Source organism: Prinia subflava, chromosome 12, assembly GCF_021018805.1.
Source record: "Prinia subflava isolate CZ2003 ecotype Zambia chromosome 12, Cam_Psub_1.2, whole genome shotgun sequence".
Classification (NCBI taxonomy): domain Eukaryota; kingdom Metazoa; phylum Chordata; class Aves; order Passeriformes; family Cisticolidae; genus Prinia; species Prinia subflava.
In genome coordinates this window covers 15243718-15263610 of record NC_086258.1, presented here as the reverse complement: position 1 = coordinate 15263610, position 19893 = coordinate 15243718, and the positions used below count along the sequence as shown (strand labels likewise).

The 19893-nt window shown below is 47.6% G+C and overlaps 1 protein-coding gene across 1 annotated transcript; it reads left to right on the top strand.

Moving 5' to 3' along the window:
* The first annotated feature begins 36 nt into the window (after positions 1–36).
* On the top strand, positions 37–19192 carry LOC134557135 (collagen alpha-1(I) chain-like). The gene is made up of 4 exons (XM_063409814.1): positions 37–115; positions 198–690; positions 928–1171; positions 17235–19192. Exons 1-4 carry the CDS (start codon positions 37–39, stop codon positions 17355–17357), a joined length of 939 nt encoding a protein of 312 aa, XP_063265884.1. The 3' UTR covers positions 17358–19192.
* The last annotated feature ends 701 nt before the right edge of the window (positions 19193–19893 follow it).

The window sequence follows — 19893 nt, the reverse complement described above, 5'->3', positions numbered from 1 at the left end:
CAGTACGGGGAGGTACACAGGGAGCAGTGTAGGGAGATGCCGGCTGCAACCAGCCTCGGTGTGTGCGGGCTGCAGAGTGGGTATCGCTGCTGGGTGATGCCGGGCTGTCCGCAGGGTGGGTTTGTCCGCAGGGTGGGTTTGTCCTCAGGGTGGGTTTGTCCGCAGGGTGGGTTTGTCCGCAGGGTTTGTCCCCCCAGGCCCCGGTTCGACCCCGGGCCCGCTGCGCGCAGTGCCGGGAGCGGCCGGCAGGGGGCGCGCCGCCCCCTCGGTGCGCGGGGCCGCGGGGCTGCCCCGGCGGGAGGAGCGCGGGAAGGGCGGGAGCGGCCGGGGCTGCGCGGGGCGCGGCGGCCGCTCCGGACCGGACCCTGCGCCGGTGCCGTGCGGGGCCGGCCGTGCCGCGGGGCGTCGCGGAGGGCAGCGGGCGGGGAGGGCAGCCCGCGAGAGCCGCCGGAGCCGCGGGCCGGGCTGCGGCGGGAGCTGCCCGGCGCAGGGGTGGGGACTGGCCGCTTCCTTAAACGGCGCGGGAGCGGCGGAGCGAGCCCGCACCGCCCCGGTGTGCCGGGCCGCGCTGACCCTCCCGGGACGCGGCCGCAACACGTGGAGCGAACTTTTGAGGGACGCGTGTGTGCGCCGGACGGGAGCCCCGCGCCCGGGACCGCAGCGCTGCACGGAGCAGCTCGTCTCTCTCCGGTTTGATGGCTTTGGGTGTTGGATTTTGGCTTTTTTTAATTAATGGGTTTTTTCTTCTGCTTTTGGGTGGTTTTGGTATTTTTCCCCTCTTTCCCGTACTTCTCTGGTGCTCTTGTGTCGGGACACTTCGATCTCGCTGGGGCAAAAGCCGCGTCTGAAAAGCCGAGCGAAATGTTGCAACGTCCCTTGTGGCAACGCGTTTTATTTTTTATTTTTTTTATTTTTGCCTTTTGCAAGGGCAAAGAGGAAGGTAGGAAAAAACGACCGTGATCAATACCGGCTTAAATACCCATCTGCGAGCCACTGGCCTGCGGGAGGCAGGAGAGGGGAGCGCGGCCGCCGGTCCGCCGCCGCTCCCTGCTCGGCTGTAGCTCAGCCCGAGCCCTTCCCGTGCGGATTCCCGAGGATCTGCAGCTCCGGGCGGGGAGGCGGCCGCGGGGGCCCGCGAGCCCCTTTCCCGTGCCCCCCCTGCTCAGAACAGGTAACCGAGGGGCTCAGGATTTTCTGTCCGTTTGGTGTTTTCGCTCCCGCATCTTCGCGCACGAAGTTCCGTCAGGAGCGGACCGGCGGTGCCGAGTCACGATGAGCGTCGGGGCCCGGCCCGAGGTGCGGAGCTGGCTCCGGGACCGGGACCGGGACAGCGCTCAAGTTCGGGCAGGGGGCGGTGCGGATCACTGCCTCCCCCGGCCGCGGGGATGATCCCGCTCCAGCGGGGTCCCCGATGGTCCCGGGGCTGGGGCTCTGCGCTGGCAGTGGGCACCGGCCAGGAAAAGGGGTTCAATTAAAGATAGCGTGAGCGGTGGTCGCCTGCGCCTGATGGGCGAGCTGAGGGCTGGGTCTTTGCGGGCGAGATGAGAGGTTCGTGTCTTCAACTGGCCTACAAAGTCCCAGTTCTCGGCTCCCGGGACCTGCCGGGCGCGCAGCGGGCGAAGACGGAGCGCGGCGGCGCCGCCGGCGCTGCCCGGGGCCGCTCGGACGGGACCGGGGCCCGGCCCGGGCGGGTCGGGGCACGGCGGGCGGTGCTCGGGCGGCCCTCGGGGACCGCGGCGTGCCCGGCGCCGGGGCCGCCGTGTGCCCGGTGCCGCGGGTGGAGGACGGAGCTGGTTCTCCGCGAACCGTAAGTGCGTTTTGTATCCTTCTGCTTCGGAAAGGGCCTTAAACGTGCGCGTCCTACCGGTGCTGGCGGCCATCCCCGCGGCTCCGCGGCGGCCCGGGCCGGCTGTGCCCGGCCCTGCCTTGACGCAGAGCGAGCGCTGGGTTTCGCTCCCGCAGGACCATGTGCATCCTTCCCTCCGCTTTCACTTTCAAAAAACACATCTGTTTTCTTTTTCCTTTTTTTTTTTTTTTTTTTTCCTTCCCTTTCTTTAATAAATCTAGTCACTTCCATACGGAGCGGCCGGGCTCCCGGGAATTCTCTTACTCACCTAAGCGTTTTTACCACCCAGCGTTCCGGAGTTCCTTACTATTTGTCGGATTTCGATTCGGCACACTGCACGTCTGCAGACACTGGTTTGTGCTCCTTCTTTGGGCACGGTGTATATACAACTCCGGGTGTGTATATTACTCTTGGCTTGTATGGTGTCGTATTTATAACTTCTGTGCCCTTCTGCGTTATGTTACATTACATTTTAAGTTCTTAGAATTATTTTGAGGGTCCTCATAATTTTTTGATTTATGTAGAGATGTTTTTGCTTCTCTCTTGTAAAAAGTCAATGATATTGACCTCCAGTAAAGAAAAAGGCCAAAATGCAACAGTATTCTTATGGCTAAGGTCTGTAACAGTAAATGGAAAATTAAAATCTTCCTGTGTATTTTTTTGAGCCACTTATAATTTCATGTTCTCTCTGATGTAGCATTGCAGGAGTCTACATTCTGTATGTGTGTACGCAGACTCACACAACTTTTATGCTCTGTTCCCATGAAATTTTTTACAAACAAGTTTGGTTTTCAGCACAATTTTCTATAGCCATTGCCCATGAAAAATAACAATATTATTTCTTTCACAATTAGGAGAAATTTACACATGCTGTTACAGACCTCTGTGTATTTTTTTTTCTTCAGCCCTTTATATCCAGACACTTTTGTGCAGCACACTAACATGTGTATTAATAGCTATTGCTCTGACACATGTCAGGACATACAGACCCTGACAGATCAGAATTATCTCCTGTGTGTGGTCCCTCAGGTGCTTCTTTTGACCTGGGGGACAGTGGATGCAGTCAGGTCTTACTTGGGCCTGTTCTCTTCATGCACCTATTCTGGTCGGGAGCTTTCTTTGAACCCAAAATTTCAAGGAAAACTTTCTGCACGTTTCTTTTCTCTATACACCCTTTTTTCCTGAGAACTCAGTGTAGTGGCCACAACAACTACGTGCAAGTAAGGAGTTAATGCAAAGTTACTGTTACCCGTTTAGGAGAGACCCCTTGGAGCCCACTCTGCCGCCTGTTTGCAGCCTCTTCTCCCTGCAGATCTGTAGCCCTTCACGAAATTAATCTGCAGTGAAATCACAGAAATGTGATTCTAATCATCCGCCCTGGAACAAGTCGGCGCTACAAGAGGACGAGCATAGTGTAAAAATACTTCAGGCACGCGGGGCCGTATCATTAACATTAAAACCTGATGGTGTGAAAGGGGGACGGGGAGTGGATTCCTGTGCCTCCTCAGCCCTCTCCTTCCAGCTTGTGCAGCTTGTTCGGCATCTCTGGCAAGCAGCGATCTCTGTAGGGGTTGCTTGTGTTGCTGGTCAGGCTCCTGGGCTTGCTGGTGGGCTAAAGTGAAGTTTTCCCTTTCACACGAGAGTTTCTTAACTGTGCTGTTCTTTGTTAAACTGGGTAAACAGCTGAGTTTGGCTTTTGTCAGGTTTAACATCATCTGGATTCTTTATTTTTCCAGGAACAATTGGTTTCTTCCTGCCTTTAAGTAGCTCTGGCAAGTTTTGTCCTCCTGAAACCTATTTTGGAGTATAATTTGAGTTACTACCTTTTCATTTGAGTGCACCACTCAAGATCCAGTGGAAGCCTGGTTTCTGTAGAGAGTGAGTGAGCTCAGCATTTTACGGTCACCAAGGCTTGTTAAACGTGTACCTTTGAGCTTCCAACTCCCTAGTCACTTTTAGATTTTTTTTTTCTTGATGGCATTTGCCAGGGTGAAAGGATACATTTTTAAGCAATATTCATCTGTTTGCACTAGTGTGGATATAGTTGTCTATAGCTGTGAGAAGTCTGTTGACAGACTGGCTGGTTCTAGGAATGTGGGTTTTTCTCCATTCATCTCCGTTATTAGGATTATTTAGATCGTAGCCACACACACTGCATTGACAGGCACTTTCCAACTTCTGTCTGTGCCCAATGAATATACAGTACAATGCAAATGTACTTCTCAGCATCTGGTTTACACTGTGGAGTTTAAACATTCTCTCTGAATTAAAGTTCAGGCTGGAAGGGAACATTCCCTCATGCCCCAAATGACTTTTTGTGGGTCGAATTACCAAGTAAAAATATTTTATTTTTAAATAATATTGCTCTGAAGGCTGAGTTGGGGGTAGACCATGGTTTAGCACTTTCCAAATGCTAAAGAAGATGGTTCAAGCTTCTGCTGCAAGTTGTGGACAAGCTCTTAAATTATTGTTTTAGCTCTGAGGCTTTCATAATGTTCTGTGCTCTCTGGGATGCAGATTCAATTATTCCCCCCTCCCCGGTTAATAATGGGGCTTTGTTTTATTTTCACTTATAAACTTTATGCCTCTCTTGCTAATCTTTCTGTGTGTACAAATATGCTTTCTTTGTCAGTCAGACTTGGCAATACTTAGGCCACACTAAACTAGTTCTGGGCAGTACAGCAAGGCTTTCTATTTATCAGGGCCTTTCCAGGCAAGTTTATTACACTGTAGGGGTGACATTTTCAGCCTTCTGAAAGAGTTGGTAAATATTTGGCAGGTTTTACTCCTTCAGAAAAAAAAAAAAAAGGGCCATATTTTATCTGTGATAAGGGCTGAAAGAAAACTATCTAGGCATTAAGGTTTGAGTTGTCAGGCAGAAGGGTGGGGTTCGTGCAGGATATTCTTTGAATTGCCCTGAGTGAAGTCAAATGTTTGCCTGCAATTTAAGAACCACCGTTGCTCTATGTTTGCAAATAGAGACCTTCGAGCCAGGGCTGTATTTTAAGTTGCAGGAGGGCGCAGAGCAGAGCAAGCCTGCGGTGTCTGGGTTACAGATCCATGTAATCAGGGGCAGGCTGCAGTCAGATCATGCCTTGGGTCAGCTCTGCTGTTCAGTTCAGACCTTTCACAGAGTCCTGGACGTGCCTGTGTTAGAGCCTTGCCCCCTCCGAGAGGCTGCCCCTCTCAGGAGTGGAGCAGGGAGTGTGTGCCCAGCTTGCAGACACTTCTGCCTCCGCTCTTGGCTCGTCTGCGATGGCAAACGCCGATCTGGGGCTGTGCTCCATGCCAGCTCCTCAGCACACAGAGGCAAACCAGACGGGAAGGGAATGTGCTTCTCCCTTCCCACTGCTGGCCTGCTTGAGAAAATCCTTCCAGCTCCTGCCGATTTCATCACTTCCCTTCCTGAGAGCCCAAAAGTGCCAGGTCCCAGAGGGGAGGGGAAGAGGGGAGGAGAGCCTGGAAGAGGCTGCAGGATGGCTGGTGCTGGCCCAGGTGGGGCCTCTGACATCTCTGAGGCTTTGGCTCCTTGCCACGATCCGAGTGACATCCCTGTCAAAGCTAAATTGGTGCCACCTTCGTGACTTGCCCAAAGCACTTTGCTGTGTCCTTTTGCCAGCGTGAGCCTTGCTTGGCAGAGTGGTTTCTCTTGGCCTTGATTGCTCTGGGGGAGCGAGTGAGAAGGAGGGTCTGTGATGTGCTGCCAGGAGGGTTACAACTGCTCAGATCCCAAAGAGGTGGTGTGTGATTGCTGGGGAAGGGAAACCCTTCCTTGCTGAGGGCAGAACGGCTCTTTCAGACCCCATCACCAGCCTGGGCGTGTGCGTGAACCTTGGGCTGAGCCTGCAGCAGCGTGGAAAAGAAACCCTGTGGCTGAAGAGAATGAGCCAGTGATGCTGGTCTGGGGACAGCGTCCTCCTCCAGCTCATGGGCTTTGCATTCATGGCATATTTCTTTAGCACTGAAGAATCAAAATATTTCCAAGACATTGCTTGGTAGATTGGATTTTGGATAGACTTCCTGAATTTTATTTGGATCTCGATGGCCTGTCAGTTTATGAGGCTTAGGCTGTTGGGTTTTCCCTTCTATGGCAGCAGGCAATAGGTCTTTGTTCTTTTTATCCTTTGGGAGAAAGTCATTCATGGTTTCCCTGATGTCCACATGGGTGGATGATGTGCCCACATTTGCAGGATTTCAGTATTTTCCCAATACAGTTTTGTTAGTGCCACCATTTATAGGTCCAGGACTGGAGTTGTGACTCCTAGATCATGCCCAATGGAGTTGTCATTCTTTATTATTATTATTATTATTATTCCAAAGTGGGATTCTGAAGAGCAAACAGCACCTGAACTGTGCAGTCTGCTGAAAGGTCAGTCCTGGGTGGCTGGAGGCAGGGCAGATCTCTGCCCATCCTTTTCCTGGTGGTCTGATGAAAGAAAATAGTGACATTCCAGTTCTCACAACTGGTTTGAAGCTCTAAAAATGCACTTTGCTTTTTTTTCTTTCTTTCTTTTTTTCTTCTTTTTTTGCTTTTTTTTTTTCTTCCCATTCCAAGTATGGAATTTCCTCAAACTATAAAATTTGAAAGCAGATTAGATTCAACAAAATCTCTCTGCATGACAACTTTTAAAGTATGGTGAGGAACTCAAAACACTTTAATTCAATCAGCAGGCTGTAGGAACTAATCTACAGTGGCCCAAAGGCCTGCTAAAATTAGTCATGGTTTTATGTTTTTGGAAAAAAAACTCTTTAGGGGTGGCTCTGTTGTTACAACGCACAGAGCTTTTGAGTATATGACTGTCGGTAGGGTTAAATTCAAATATGCAAGTGCAGTAGTTTAAGGAATAAATTCCAGAAGCTGTTCAAGGCTCAGCTGCATTACAGAGTGACGATCAGGTTGGGTTAGGCAGAGCTGCCGCAGACTGAAACATCTGGAATAATATCACATTTCCCCAAAGTGGAATTTTCTTTAGGAGCAGCAGCAATTGCTGATATTTGAGAGGGTGGAGCCAGCAGTAATCTACAAATGGCTGGAAAATGAATTAAGAATTTATAGAGTGAAGTATTGAGACTTTGTCAGGAATCGTGATTTTGATTACGATCTCTTGTTTAAAGCATCAGCTAATTCTGAGAACTGGGGCTTTCCAGGCTGCAGGGATTGGCTGGACAGTTTCTGCCGCAGCCAGAACTCGGCTCCTTGGCACTTGGCTTTTTAGTCTTTTGATGAATTCCAGTGAAACAAGTTGTGGCAAACTGATTTGGAGCTTTGGAGCCAGAATATGCATGAAAAATCTTGTATGCAATGAGAGATTGTTTCATAAAGAATTTGAATGTAGTTCAGTTAAAATATGCTTGATTTAAAACTGTAAATGCTATTTTGATTTTTGAAAAGATAAAGGTTTCCTCAATTCTTGCATTATGGGTGTATTTTACACTTGAAGGATACTATAAAAGACTTGAAATCTCAGTTGCATTTAAAGTATTTTATTCAAAATCTGATTTGACTACAAAGATACTTTGTATAATTGTGACTTCATCTGTTAATTTTGAAGGAAATATTTCTGGAGAAGGAAAGTATTCTCATGCAAACAACAGTTGTACAGAACAAGAAACAGAAAGGTGCTTAATCACAAATGAGCTCGCCCATTTTAATTTATCTTGGACCATAACACCAAAAAAAAAAAGTCATTTGGAAAGAAACCCTAATCAGATATTACAGTATCCATTTCTTCCATCTTTTGGATTATTCAACACTACAGTTAATGATGTTTTACATCGAGCTTTCAGTACATTAAGAATGTCTGCTACTGTACACACCCCGTAATCAGCCCGAATCCACATTTTAGAAACAACCTAAATGAAGGGGGATTTTAAACAATTTCACTGAACAATAAAATTCAACTGAGTAACTTAAGCTGAATTTCTTAAATCTGAGTCAAGAGCTCCCAAAATGTCATGCACAATAGATTGTAACAAAGGAGCAGAACTTCCCCGAATCTTTGCTCAGTGTTTGTTACTGCAGCTCAAAGTGCTACTCTGAGATTAGAATTACTTTACTCCAAGTCCCAGCCTAAATTTAGCTCCAGGATTCACATACTGCAGTGGCTTCATTGGAAGAGTTTGGTTCTCCTGCAGCATATTTGAGCTATTTTGCATCTCCTTGGGGAATAAATTACAGCCTGAATGAGAACATTCACACGTATTTATGGCATTAATGCTCTGTGCAGTGGAGGGGCTGTGTGCAGTCAGCCTTTAATGCTACTTCTAGCCCCTTTCCAGAACTTAATTTAATTTCTGTATCAATGGCCGTCAAGAGCAGTAAGAAACAATGAAACATTTTTTTCCTGACAGTGTTTCTTTGCGAGCATAGCAATAAGTTTCTCACTTTAGAATTTCCATCAGAGTGAACTCTTCCCCCGTCCCCAGCCCAGCCCCATGTGAGTAACTGCACTTGTATAGCAAGTTGTTTCATATGCCCCAAATAAAAATGGGGACATAAAAATAAATCCAGAGTAAGGAAAATGCTTATGAGCCAGTTTAAGGTGTTATATAATACTAGTTACATAAAGTTTTGGATGTCTTTATACTTTTAAGGTATTATTGCCTTCAAAAAGATCACAAACTGCAATTTAATTTCAAAACATTTGATAGTAGATTCATCTTAAAATACATAAATTTGGCTTGTAGATGTGACTACATCACAGAATGAATTTACAGCTCTCCAAAGAAACAGCAGGTGTGCCCAGTGCTAAATAAAACATCTCCTGTAAGCCAGCAGAGATCTCCTGATCTGCACCAGCCCAGGATTTGTCCCGTGCTCTAATTTTGGTGACGGGTAATGTTTTCAGACAAACAGTCACGAGCACACTATCATTTTATAGCACTATGCTCAGAACTGTTTTTTCCTAACTATGTTGGAAAATTCTGATGCTTTCAAACATTCTATAACTTTGAAGCGTGTTTTCCAAACAGGAATATTTTTTGTCCGGTCAGCTCTCAGTGTTACATTAATGCCAGATTACGGTCAGTGTTTGCAGGCAGAAAGCAGGGTTTCAGTGCTTAAAAATACATCTAAAGAGGCTGTTGCAAAGCACAGTATGAGCTGTGCTGTAGGGTGGTGTGGATGGGATTATAACTCTGGAGCTCTGACCTGGTGGGCTGCAAACAGAAGAAAGAAAGGTTTTAAAGAAACCTGTGGTCAGGATCTCATGCTACCTGTGCCTCTCTTGCCTGTGAGCTGTGCAGTGCACAGAAGGTGAATGGAATCAGTCACCAGGCTGAGTTCTTCCTCTCCTGTCTCCTCCGCTAAATTCACACCCGGAAGGAAACACTTCAGTCTGGCTGAAAGAAATGTGGCACATCCCAGTGCAGCCTCCAGAAATAGTCTCCCACCTGAATGATTTCCACAGCAACTAAAGATTTTACTTTTAATGAAATTTGCTATTATTTCAGTATTCCAGGCATAGCTTTGAATGTATTACCTGACAGCCAGAGGCCTCTTGTTCATTAAAAGTATTTTTAAAGGGATGGAATTTCCCTTTTTACCAAGCATTTCTTGTACCCCGTGCAGTACTGAAGGGCAGTCATGAACCTGGACACTCGAACAGCATTAACTGATAACATCTCATTGTCACTGAAGTATCTCATTAGAAGTATCAAAATGATTCCTAACTCCAATTTGGAGTTCAGTTAACATCATCAGTCTGAACAGTGGGTGTTTGGTCAGGACTTCCCCTCAGGGGAGAGGAAAGGGGGAGATGGCTCCAGGGTCAGGGCCTCTCACTGGGTGAGTTCATTCTGGAGGCTGGGACACGGCTCTTATCCCACCAATCAGGAAGTTTGTACAATCATTTTTGAGTCACAGATGTGAAGGCTCCCCAGCAACTGATGCAAATGGAAAGGGTTTTAACCACATATTTGAGTTAACTCTTAGATTTGCTTGATGGCTTTGCTCTGAGAGGTCTAAAACTTGTAGATGAGCAGCTCCTCCTGTAACAGGGTTGGGCACTGAGCACCTGCAGGCACCGGCACCAGGTGTGCCTGCAGCATCCAGCTGTTCTGAATGTTGCTGTGACTTTCCTTCAGTCTCTATGGCAAATGAACTGGGTTTCTTTAACCTGTTCTTATGGCTCTAAATATTAGCAATTTTAAGGACACCAGCTCAGCTTCATGTTGCCAAATCTTGTCTAGTTTAATTAATGATATTCAGCAAATGACGTGGGTTGTCCTGTGACTTGCTGCTGTAATGAGCTTCTGGATATATAAAGTCAGATCCCAAAACCAGTGGGCATTCTCCACAGTAACCAGTGGTTATGAACCTGTACCTGGCAATCTGCTCCCTTTGAAAAAAAAAATTCAGTTACCCATAAGAAGTAATGCTGAAATGAGAGGGAAAAGTTGTGTAAATTCTCCCACACCTGCAGCACTAAGTCTGGGATCCCTAGTAAAGTAAACTTCATTTTCTGTGCAAGATTTTACTGCATTTAGTACCAAAGAAAAAAGTTTAAACTTACAACAAAGACCAACATCTTAGGCGGAGAGCAATATAGTTTAAAGCTCGAGGTCAATGTATTTATTAGTGCTTGAAGAAGAGTGAGTGCACCTGGGCTTGGCCAGCTGTCTCTCTGGGAATTGTGGGGTTTTTTCTCTTCTCTGTTGTGCCCCAGTATCCAAAACAGACACTTTTCATGAATGTGCTGGCAAGGAGCAGCATGTGATGGGATTAGTGATGAGGCGAAGCCAAAACACTTATCAATTATTGTATCTGTTTACTTCCTCAAAGCAGGCTTCCTTCAGAGGCACGTGCCTCCTCGCTTGTAACCAAAGCCTCTGTGCTCTCCCTGGCTTGTTGAAAATCGATTTGCACACGCTTTGCTGCAGTGGCAGTCTCTTGGCTTGTCCCTGTGAGATGTCACTGCTGGTGGGCGCAGCTGGGCGTGGGTGTTCCCTGCCCTTGGGGCGCTGGCGCTGCGCACAGGTCACACGCCAGCCTCGAGGAGCGCCTCTGCCCATCCCTCCAGGCTCCCCAGGCCACAAAAGAGCACTTGTGTCCTTAAAAAAATAAAAATGGAGCTTTCAGGTCCCTGTCTTCTTTACTTGCTCCTCCCCAGGGAATGAACACAATCTGACCTTCCTAAATTATTATGAACTAGGAATAAGCCTTTGCTGGAAAGGTGGAAGAGCACAGTGAAAAAAATCCCCAGGATCATGTAAGCTGTGGCTAATGAAATGTGGATTTACGTGACCACCCATAGCTGCTGCACATTTTATGCTTGACTTCTTCCATGCGATGAGTCCCCTGCCAGCAGGGGCAATAGTTTTAATTATATGCTCCGTATTTTTTTTAGGACTTTGTACACTGCTCAGACATAAAGGAACTAATCCACAAAGTGTGCAAATGAAATAAATCTAAGCTCTTACCTGAAGCAGTATCTAGTAAAAAACTAAGCCAAATGTTTTTTAAAAGCTTGTAAATTACAATAATTAGCTCATGTTTTAATGCTAGGACATTCTCACCATATACACAGTATTATAATGCTCATCATCAGTATTGGTGAAAAAATGGGGAGAATAAGTCCAAATTTGTAATTTTTAAAAAGTCAGGAACTGGACTTTGTGTGAATTCTTTGGAGTGTATGAGCACAGGAGTATTTTTGTATTCTTTCCACTTATTTGACCTCAAAGAACTGGTAAATGGAGAGCACCAGAACACCTGAGAGATCTACTTTAAGCTCCAGGTCAGTAGCATGCTTAAGCACATGCTTAACTTAAAGCATACAATTAATCACATCCCTTGTCCACAGAGTAATTAAACTTGTGCTTATGTACTTTGTACGGCACAGTACCAGCCTGCAGGCGTTCTCTGAATAATACTGTGCCTGAGAAAGTGGTGAATCAGAAAGTGATTTTTGGCTGGAGTTCGAAAATGAGCTTAAAAGAGTGAGTTAGGCACCCAGAACTTGTTAGATTTGAATAGCTACAGAAAAGCTGGTCTTGTCAGCAAAGCTGAGTAAGTAGCAAGGTGTGGCCATTTACTTTATGGTAATGCCTCAGTTTTGTTTAAAGTGAAATGATTTTTAAAACCCTTTTGCTCGTAATTCCCTGCTGCTCTCCTGTATCTCTTTGCCTCCCCTCAGTGCTGGCCAGACCAGCAGAGCCCAGGTCAAGGCAGCCTCTTGCTGGCAGCTTCTCTTAACTCACGGGTCAGGGCCTGGGTGGGATGAGCACTGTCCTGTCAGTGATCAGTCTTGGCAGGGCTCTGGGGGAACATAAATCCTGGGAGCCAGCAGGCACGGGGGCACTGCTGATCATTATCCGTACCCCCAGCCCTCTGCAGCTGCCCCAGAGCCCCGGGTTACAGCTGCACTGCTGAACCCCCCAGCCACGGTACTGAGCGTGCTCCTGGGCAGAACTCCTCCAGCCACTCCTGGACATGGTCTGAAGCTCAGCCTGAGAGATGGACATTATCAGGAGGCTGTTTGGATGTGTCCCCTTCCCCCCTTCTTTTGGAGACTCTACAGGACAGCAGTGGCCAGGCTGGGCTGGTTGGCCATGTCCTGGTTAATTTGCTAGGAATCATGGAGCCTCTTCCAGCCACAGCTCTTCCCCTGGCATTTTCCTCCTCCTCTCCCTGTCCTTTGCCGTGTCAGCCATCACACCCCAAAGCTCCTGAGCTGCTCTGGCTGTGCTTTGCCCACACACGGGTGGTTGGACCAGGCAGCACTGCCACCTTCTTTGCCAGCCTGAGCCAGGTCGTGGTCTCTTGCCACTCAATATGAGTGTAATGTGGCAGCCTCTAGTAGGTTGATGACTAATTGTTTTATTTTATATACTTAAAGTCAGCTGCTTTAATCTGCTTGTTCTCCAAGGTTCTGTGTATAAATGCTAGTGAGGTCACCGTGCTGAGGCAAACCAGGGCAGCATCCAAAGCTGCTCTTTGAAATATTGGCGCCTGGTAACTGAATGGTGGGAGGCTCGTTTGCAAAGCAGCCTCTATGGAAAGTCTGTGTAATGTGTTTGATTATCCAACCTTGCCATTTTCAAAGGGACCCTGTCAAGATGAACAGAGCCTAAATGTACCATCTCCTAAAAATAACTCTGCCTTTCCAGCTCCTCTGCTGATGATGGGAGTGGGAGAAAAAAAGGTGATGCTCCAAAGTGAGGACTGTAAAGAGAGAGAGATGTCAAATGGACGTGGTCAAAGCCACCTGTAGTCAGCCCCGCAGGACGGGGGCTCTTCCCGCAGTGCTCAGGTGTCCTGCACAGCTCCCCCTGGGCACTGGCTCTCCCAGGCAGGAGCTCAGCTGGGCAGCTCTGCTGGAGACAGCGACCATGGGGACATGCTCTGTTCCTTAGCAAAGTGAGACACTTCCTGCATTCTCCTAATGTGTGTATTTTTAATTTTTTGTGAGTGAGGGACAGGGGCAGGCCTGGCCAGGATGGATCACAGTTCTCACTGTGCATTCCCTTTGTGCTGTACAGTTCATACTTTCTTGGGGACTGCTCCTGTAATTCTCAAGATGGTGATCAGCCTGATCTTGGTTTTGAGAGAAAAATCAGAGGCACGCCTTGTTCCAGAAAGCAAACCCCACATGTGATGGTTTCTGGAAGTTTTGGCACATTTCTGCAGAGCAGCTCATTAATGTCAGGGCCATGCTGATACGGGTCGCTCTCTTGGTGTCGTGTCCACTGGCACACGTACCAGGAGTCAGCTCCAGATTTGGGACGTGCACAGTCCCAGAGTCCTCAGAGCCTTGGTGTCCTTTCAGCCGCTCTGAGGGCAGCCCTTCATCTTTTCAAAGCTACACAGAGCCAGCACTGCTGCCATCTAAACCCGGAGGCTGAAGCTCTAGTCCAGGCACAGCGGGATCGGCAGCTGCTGTGTAAAAGGCTCAGAATCTCTCCTGTGAGTGGGTGTTACTCACTTATACCAGTCCATTCCAGCTGAGGATCTGTCCCTTTGTCTTGTGTATGGGACAATTTGTTTTCAATTTTTGTTTCTGAAAGGAAACTGTCAAGACAAAATTCACACTTAAAAAATTAAGGGAAACAGCCCTTTGTCTGTTTCTAACAATCCCCTTCCATGACTAAAACTGGAAGAGTTCTGGAAACTGCAGTCATTTTCTACCTTCACTTTGGTTTTGTTCTACTCTTGCATTTTCTAAGTTTCAGATAACAGCACAACTAAAATAATTTGAGTTAACATCAGTGTAACCTAGAGATGTGTGCTTTGATCATCAGAATCTGATTGTGCTTTATCTAGAAGTGGGACGGGGTAGCAGGGAGCCAAGAGCAGCTTAGGCAATATTCATTCTTGTCGTGTACAGCCTCGTGCTGGCTTTGCAGTCCAGGAGGGAACATGCGAAGCCTCTGGAGGGTGTTCCCCTTCAGCACACATCCATCCTTACTCAATTCTGCCAATGCCCCAATGCCAGTAAATAAAATTGGGGGTGAGACAGCCTGCCCAGGCTGCAGCAATTCCCGTTACCTGCTTTTCTGTGCCCTGGCTCTGCTCTGTGCTCGTGGTGGGGTCCTGGCTGCCGGGGAGGTTGTGCTCTCCCTGGGGCAGGGGCTCATTGGATTTTTGTCCGTGGTGGGACTGCAGCCAGTGCTGCAGGGACCTCGTCCTGCCTGGGGCTCCCCTCAGCTACAAAGAGTTGTTTATTGTTAGTCCAAGGAGGAGGGAAAAAAACAAAACAAAAAAGTTTTGAAAATAATAACAACATGCATCTCATTTTCATTTTAGTTCTAAAAACTACTTGATGCTCATTCCAAAAGAATTGATTCCTTAAATGAATGAAGCAGCCAGGAGTGCTGCTTTCAGTGTGGGACTGCTGATGCTCTGACTCATGCTCTGCTTCTCGTGGGCTCCGGCTTTTATGCTTCATTTAGGACACCAACATCATTGAGAGGGCTGCTGCTTTTTATCATTATTATTGTTACACTGCTGTTGCAACTTTCTCAAAGATGCAAATAATATTTGGATCTGAATCGTTGCTCCAGTTTATTACCAAATCAGGGCATAGGGTTTGCTTTCAGTTAGACTTAGACTAGAAATTGTAAATGAAAATAAGGTGTGGCTCTGTGCAGTTCTGAGAGGGTCTCTGGGGTTCTGGGTGCCGGGTTGTCTGTTACCATGGAATGTCATCCCATGTGGGGTGGGTGAGGATATTTGTCTTGTGTTGCATGGGGCTGGGACCTCTGACTCCCCAAGCACCCCTGGTCACACAGGGGCGTGCGTGTCCCTGGAGATGGGGTTCTGTGAATGGCAGCACTGCAAACATGAACTGGCAAAGGGCCCCTTGCTGCAAGGGGAAAAAAAAGAAGAACAGCCCTGAGAGGGCGTAGGGGCTCCCTGTTTTGACACAAACTCTCCTGGAAGTCCTCGAGCATGTCACAAATTCCTTCTCAAGGGCAACAGCTTGCAGGGACATTTGCAAGCCCATTATGGGATGTGGTCCACCCTAGCTCTCTACAGAATTCTCTACAGGCAGAATTCATGGAGAAACAACAGAGCAGAATTGTGGGAATGCACCTGTAGTTTCTGTTGAGTCCACTGCCATCAAAATACCAATTAATTAAAACAAAAGTGTTACTCCCTGCCCCAAGAACATGCAGGCTGGGTGGGGATTTCCAGGAGGACTTGTGAATGAGGGTTGAAAATTCCCAGCCAAATACTTTTAGTCCTCTTTAGCTGGAAATGTATAAATCTTCTTCAGATATTACTTTACCTAAAAGTTGTTAAGAAATCGGAAGTAATGCCCTAAAATTCTCAGCTTCATTAATAAATTAAAGGCTGGTACGTAGCGGTTGTGCAGCTGTGCATTGCTGCTGCAGATGGGTGTGAGCTTTCCTGCTTGCCTGGGCGCTGCCAGGCCCTGGGGAGCTCCAGGTGCCCCCGGGGTTGCAGGTTATGACCCAGCGTGGGATGTGTGGGGCCAGTCAGCCCTGGGGTCTCCCCTTCCCCTGGCCAAAGACCACTGCTCACCTGGGTGCAGAACAAGGAGTACCTGCAGGACAAGGTAATCAATCCTGCCTTTGCCCTGGGCCTGGGCTGTTCAGGGCTGCCTGCAGCAAGCTGTGCCAGGCTCCCTTTGGTGCTTCCCTGCGAGTGGCACACGAGCCATCTGGCATTACTGGAGCTCAGCACGCTCGCTCAGGAGGAGCCCGCGGGGATGGCAAAGCAGCTGCACACTCCCCTGCCCCGAGGCACTGCTGGGCACATCAGCAGAGACGTGTGTGCCACGCTGGAGAGAACGGGACCTGTCACACCTTGCCCTCCTGGGGACCCACAGAGCGGCAGCAAGAAAAATGAGGGACTTTCAGGGGCAGCTGTGTTTTACTAACCCAGTCATAATGCCCCTAAAAATCCTTATTGTTCTTGCAATAGTCAACTGTGGCACGGGGAGGCCTGGAGGGCGAGCTGGAGGGCAGGCGGCCCTCGGGAAGGAGCAGGGTGTCAGGCTGGGGACGGTGCTCCTGTTGGAGTGGAGCTGAAAGGACGTGGTGCTGGCACCTGTGGTGTGCAGTGTGTGCTTCTTACGGTGCTCAGGGCATGAGAACTGCAGCACAAAGATGGGGAAATCAAACAGCCCTTCCTTCCCTGTTGTGTCTGTCTGACATTTCTCCCCACCAGAAACAAATGCAACCAAAGAGATGCACCCCAAGCCCACAGAAAGAGCCCTTACCCAAACCATTCCTCCCCTCCCAATTCTGTTTTACTCCTCTCTCAGCAAGAGAGTCGTTGCAGGTTTCTGGTCATCCACAGCATCTTTCTGTGCTCTCATATCTGAGATCAGACCATGATGAAGTAATTGCATGCAAAGAAGCAATTTGTTAAACAAAACCATAATATTCAATTATTTGCCATCATTATGCATTCTAATACTTTATTTGCATTTCTGAGAGCTTCAGTATGCTGAGTAAAAGTTTTTATTTTCATTGAACTCTGCGGCAATGTTCAAAGCTTTATCCTTTAGTAACTCTAGGGGTATGGCTACACAAATTAATGGCTCCCTGGCCCCACAGCAGCAGCAGTCCTTTCACATTGTCTGCGTGGATTACTTATTCATTACCTTTCTGAAAAGGCTTTGTTTATGGCTTTTAGCATCTTTATCAATTAATTGATATGATTATCAATTAATTCTGCTTTATATGCCTATGCCAATAGATTAGGGGTGCATGCTTTTTTGTTTCTTTTTTAATTGGGTTTTATGGCTCTGGAGCAAGATTTACTCATTTGTTATTTGTCATTCTCAGGAGCATTTCAACTGCTTTGCTTAAAGCTGAATTCTTTATAAACGAGAAGTGATTGGAAACCCTGAGCTGGGTCCTAGGTCTGGCTTAACTCTGTAAGGCTCACTAACACACTGAGGCTGCTCCCCTTAAGGTATGGTATGAACAGGAGCTGGTCCCGTGGCTGTGCAATGAGCGTTCACATGGAGTCATCCTGCCGGAGCTGCTGCAGCTGCTGCGTGAGCCTGAAGGACAGTCCTTGTCCCAGGGGCTGTGACAGATGGGACAATGGCACAAGGAAGGCCACTGCCATCAGAGAAGGATGGATACTGCTCAACCCACAGGGAACAGAGAAACCTGGGCTGCTCAGGGTGCCACAGAACTGTCCAGGAGTGTCCTTTGTGCCAGCTGACTCCAGGAATGTGACGCTTTTGGAACTGTTGGTGTCAGGACTTCCTGCTTTTACACCTTTGATTCCTGAGACTGCCTCATCGTAGGAAACCCCAGATCCGCTGCTCCTCTCCAAGGATTTCTGTATCCAGCAGCTCTGGTGTCTTCTTTGGATACTGGAAGGGCTTGAATGTTTCCTTGGCAAGATGGGTGGATGGAATTAGTTTAATCTGTTCTGATTCTGATACCTACAAGTCAACTGACCCAATGACCTCTTCTGCTAACAGGCTGCAAAGCAACACTCTACTGCTGTGGAATATTCTTTGTGATGAAAACAGAGGATTGGGAATGGGGGTTTGCAACTTTTTTGGATGAGTTTCTGTTACATTTTTTATCTTTAGTATCAACACTTTAAATAAGAGTATTTATATGTTAAAATAAACACATTTTTTGCCCTGAAATAATGGAATATGCCTCCCCAGCCTCTTCCTACCTCAGCTCTGCCACTGTGAAGAGAACCCACCCCTAGATTTTAAGGTCAGAAGAACGAGTCAGAACTTCCAAGAGAGGATGTGCACAGAGCAACTCCTGCAGTTCATCCTGCAGCCCAGCCCTGATGAACGGATCTTCTTCTCATGTGCTGTGGGAGCTCTGCCTGTAGAAATGTCTGAGAGACTGTTCCAGGGCTTTACAACCTTGTGTCTTTTTCCTTGTGGCAAGCTGCAAGTTGCCTGCTTATCCTGGCCTGTGTGGACAGAGCCCTTTGTGTGTGAGACTGCGTGTGGGGAGCAGGACAGCACCGTGGTTTGTGCTGTTTCTGTCAGATCTGTTCCCAAAGGAGCTGCCCCAGCTGCTGTCACAGAGAAGGGCTGGTGCAGCAGGGGCTGTAGGGGCACTTGGTAGTGGCCAGGGGCTCACAGGCAGGACCCCTGTGCACGTCCTGCAGTGGCAGCCAGCCCTGCTGGTCCCTCTTGAACCTGAGGACATTGTCAGCAGACCCGAGTCCATTCCTTAGTGCCCACAGTCAGCCACCAAGACTTCAACAACAAATCTGACTAGATTGAATTTTCTATATTTTTAAAGTTCAGTGTCATGTAGCAACTCCAATTTAGCTTGGGAAAAAAGCAGAAATACCTAAAATAAAGGTGTTTTGAAAAGTACATGCAGGCAATTCTGGGTTTTTTCAGACTCAGTCTCAGGTGATGCCCTCAGCTTCTACTGCTATTAAGCTCTGCCCCAGACTTCTTCAAGTTGCCATCCCTTGTCTGTGCTAAACATCATGAATGTGAAAATAGATCCTGCTGAAATAAAAAACCCTGGTCCTCACATGCACATCATTTTTTCTCTGAAAAACAAATAACAGCAGACAAACTAAGCCTGAGCCACCATTGATGCTGCTTTGCCCATCCTTAGAAAGTGCAGAGCTGCTTTATATGTAGCTTAAAAAAAAAATAAAGTATGTGCTATTTCCTGAATACTGAGGATATAAGAAAAACAGTTGTGGTGTCCCAGGTAAATAATGTTACTGGGTGTAATGATTTAAATCTCACATTGTAATTCTGTAAACTCAGACTTATTCTTTAGGCTCAATAGCAACACCCTTGTAGACAAAAAAACACAGAGAAATTGAGAGTTGTAGCAACCCAGTTTGTAAATTAGGGTACCAGTAAGCCCATGGAACTGGGCACGATGCACTTAAAGGGAGGCACCCCCAGACTCCTCAGGCTGCTCATCTGCCTCGAGAAAAGCTGAGCAGTACAAGGACTCTTCTGTGCTTCTGAATCTGGGGAAGAGCAATTTGTTCTCTCCTTAAACTTCCTGTGACTTCAGCTCAGCATTTTTAAAGGAAAAATTAAAGACTTACTGGTTTCTACAGCATACCCTTTACAAATCTACTCCCAGTTCATCCACTTCTAATGATTTATTCCCTCCTCTGACAACAGACTGACATCCTGATTAGTGCCAGCATATACAAGAAGCATTTTCAATCATTACATAATAAAGTGGAAGAGGGAAGGACTGGTGACCCAGTGACATTTCCAGAATGCCATTGCACAGGACAGGTTGGTACCACACTCAGACCACAGCCCCATTTCAGTATATTCTGATATTTATGTCTGGTGTCACGGATCTTATGCTGTGTGTAGTACCAAGTGGGTTTTGCTCCATGACAAGTGAGAAGCAAATCTATGGATCGCAGTGTGGGGACTTCCAAGTAGTTACAGCTTGCACTTAGTTGGGGGAAAGGAAGCCAAAGGAAATCATGTGCATTGGAATCAAATACCATTTTTAGGAGTGTGTATTTCAACAGTGATTAAAATAGCCAGGGCCCAAGGCACACTCCTGATTAATGGTCTCTGCGAGCTGAGGGCAGTCCTGCAGCCTCAGGCGCTCCTGAGAGACACCCATGAGGAGCAGGAACT

Excerpts from the sequence above, each read along its gene's own strand:
- LOC134557135 (XM_063409814.1), top strand. The coding sequence starts at position 37 with ATGCCGGCTGCAACCAGCCTCGGTGTGTGCGGGCTGCAGAGTGGGTAT. Across the intron at positions 116-197 it reads GATGCCGGGCTGTCCGCAGG|GCCCCGGTTCGACCCCGGGC; the intron begins GTGGGTTTGTCC and ends TTGTCCCCCCAG. Across the intron at positions 691-927 it reads GAGCAGCTCGTCTCTCTCCG|GGCAAAGAGGAAGGTAGGAA; the intron begins GTTTGATGGCTT and ends GCCTTTTGCAAG.